This window comes from Pyxicephalus adspersus, chromosome 8 (assembly GCF_032062135.1).
Source record: "Pyxicephalus adspersus chromosome 8, UCB_Pads_2.0, whole genome shotgun sequence".
Classification (NCBI taxonomy): domain Eukaryota; kingdom Metazoa; phylum Chordata; class Amphibia; order Anura; family Pyxicephalidae; genus Pyxicephalus; species Pyxicephalus adspersus.
The window spans coordinates 41,058,510-41,061,477 of NC_092865.1; the positions used below are offsets into that span (position 1 = coordinate 41,058,510).

General features: G+C 34.8%; 1 protein-coding gene across 1 annotated transcript in view; it reads left to right on the forward strand.

The window, feature by feature from the left end:
- Nucleotides 1-2,968, forward strand: part of OLFML2B (olfactomedin like 2B) — a 92,373-nt gene that overhangs the window by 68,520 nt on the left and 20,885 nt on the right. Inside the window, 1 exon segment of the mRNA XM_072420146.1 lies at nt 1,975-2,487. Coding sequence (XP_072276247.1) covers nt 1,975-2,487 — 513 coding nt within the window.

The following is a 2,968-nucleotide window of genomic DNA, read 5'->3' on the forward strand; positions in this document are numbered from 1 at the left end:
ACGGCGTACGATTTCGGATCGCGAATACGAATGCGCGAGCGAGCTTCCGATTTTGCTTGATGAATCAGCCTCTGTGTGTCTAATGCTGCCAAATCAATGTTCAATATTGATAATGATGCTGATGGTACTGTTGATGCTATGTTGTGCAGTACTACTACGGCCCCCCCTAATACTTTTTATTTATGATCTATATTACTGTCTTGTTATTTGCAAAAGAATCAAAGCTTTTAAAAAATACTAGGGTTGATGTTTTTGTGCTATTGATACTTATTGATACATTTTACAGCACTACATGTGAGGTGTTCATTTTTCTTTTTGAACATAGTACAGTGGATCTCTGCGGATTTACTTTTTTGATGTTACAGAAATATACTGTAAACATATTTACCAACAAAATATTAATTACAATGAAAAAACAAAAACAAAATAACAATAAATAAGTAAACACTTTTTTATTATCAAATGTACATTTTTACTAGTGCAGACATTTTTTTCCAAAATCACAAAATTATTAAAAAAGAGATACTTTGGGTCTGATTTAATAAAGCTCTCCAAGGCTGGAGAGGACACACTTTCATCAATAAAGCTGGGTGATCCAGCAAACCTGGAATGGATTTCTCATTTCTCATTCTATTTTCTAGCAAATGTTTTAAATCCTGGACCAGATCCATTTTAGGTTTGCTGGATCGCCCAGCTTCACTGATGAAAGTGTATCCTCTCTAGCCATGGAAAGCTTTAAAAAAGGGCACTATTGTGAAGTATGAATGTATCAATAGTTTGAATATTGCATTATAAATACATGTGTGTATGGAAGATCCAAGTTTGGGTGAACCAGCATCTACACCATTACGTCAAAAAAGGTATCAAGTCAAGGTAAGTATAAAGCAGAAGTCAGAAGACAGAGACTAGTAGGGCAGAAAATATCCCACATTAAAATATATTATTATGAATTATTCTGATGAGCTTTTACCATCAGCTGTGACACTATGGCATAAGTCAAACACTGAAGATCATCACAAATCCACCATCACCACCAGGAAGTATTAGGTGGACATAACAATGCTTTCGTGGTTCTTCTCCATCAGATCCTATAAGGATTGTCAGGGTTACTGTGTAAAATGAATGCAGCAAAACACAAGGCAATACTTTAATAAAACCTGACACCGTCTGCTAAAAACCTGAACCTCAGAAAAGATTTCTCTTCCCGCAAAACAATGACCTCAAGCATTAAGCCAAATGTATACAGAAATGGCTTCACAACAAAAATGTTAATGTTCTGGAATGACCAAGAGTCCAGATCTCAGTCCAACAGAGAATATGTGTCTGGAATTGAAAAAGGCTGTTCACTCAAAATCTCTGTGCAACTTGACAGAGCTGGAGCTGATTTACAAAGAGGAAGAATTGGGGAAATCTACATAGTACAGAAGTGCAAAGCTACAAAGACCTATGCGCACAGACCCCAGGCTGTAATTTTTGTAAAGGTGCATCCATTTTTTGCAGCCAGTTATTTTGTGTTTTATTATTTATAATATTTTCCAGAGACCATGTTTCTTTGAGTTTATCAGTTTTGATCAGTAAAAAAAAATAAACCTAGTTTAATTTTTTTCTTTGACGATAAAACATGAAAGCTTTCAAATAAATGAGTACCGTGTTATTTTTTTCCTGGCTAGCTTCAGTGAGTGAAAAACAAATTATTCTAAGAATATGTAAAACCCTTTACTTATATCTAGTAAGAGAAAGAATATTAAATTACCAGTAATTGATTCCTAGTAAGAATAAGATTTATTGTGTGAATATTTTGGCCTACATGTGTGCTATTAAAAATTTGCACTTATGCTTGTGCTGTATTACCAGCTTCTTGATAACTAACCCAGTGTTTTTATTAGACTAGTAGAGAAAATAATGTATATTGTCCCATACTTCTATGATAATGTTACCTTGTTACCTTGTTTTTATTTTCTTTTGATCTTTTAGAGGATGATTCATTTAGTGGAGACAACACTATAGACATGCTAATTGAAGACCAACTGATTAAACATGTAATTCAGCAGCTCAGTACCACAGAAAGTCCAGCTAGTGCTTCATCAAATTCAAATGATATAAACACCAGATTGCCAACAGAGCGGTATGATGTATCAAGTTCAGGAACACCCTCAACATTACCTCCTTCAAGTACAGAAGCAACAACAACAGAGCTAATTACAGAGCAAGCCACCACACTTCAATATACAACAACAGAGCAGGTAAAGGCTGACCAAATTCCAACAACTACAGAGACTACAACAACTATACTGACTACAGAAAGCACTAACAGTCCAACAGTATACATAAAACCTATCCAGCCATCAACACTGGATAAAAGCACCGTGGCACCAGTGAGATCACAGCCTAGTTTACCAACAACTAAATCAAAGAAAACTACTATTACTATTAAGGAGAACACTGTTGAAAACAAAGAAGAGGAAGATGATCTTGCAAAAGTTATTGGTAAGGAGAACTTCTTTTGGTATATAAAGTGTTTTTTAAATTGGTTTTCTAGAATTTTGTTGCCACTAATTAATTTACAATATGCCTAAAAACTCTATCAAATCTAGCAGTATGTGCAAAATGTTTGTATTCCCTTTGTAAACAATTGGGTATTAAAGACCTGCTGGAATTTGCTAATTACACCTTTACATGAAAGTTCAATATGTAAATATAGATGAATAAATACTGGACAACATTATTTCTAGAATGAAACAAATGTCCTTCGAGTAGTGTGCTCATTCTATAATAGCCAGATCTTTCAGGCTGCAGTGCAGGCATTGATGGCAACCCAATAGACAAATAGTCTATTTGGATATAATTAGTGTTGCTGTAGTATGGTTAGAAATTGGCCAAAACATTGAATATGCTGTTTGATTCTGGTAAACCATAATATAATCTAAACTTGGGCTCCCCATGTCTTAACCCCCTAACCGCTAAGCCC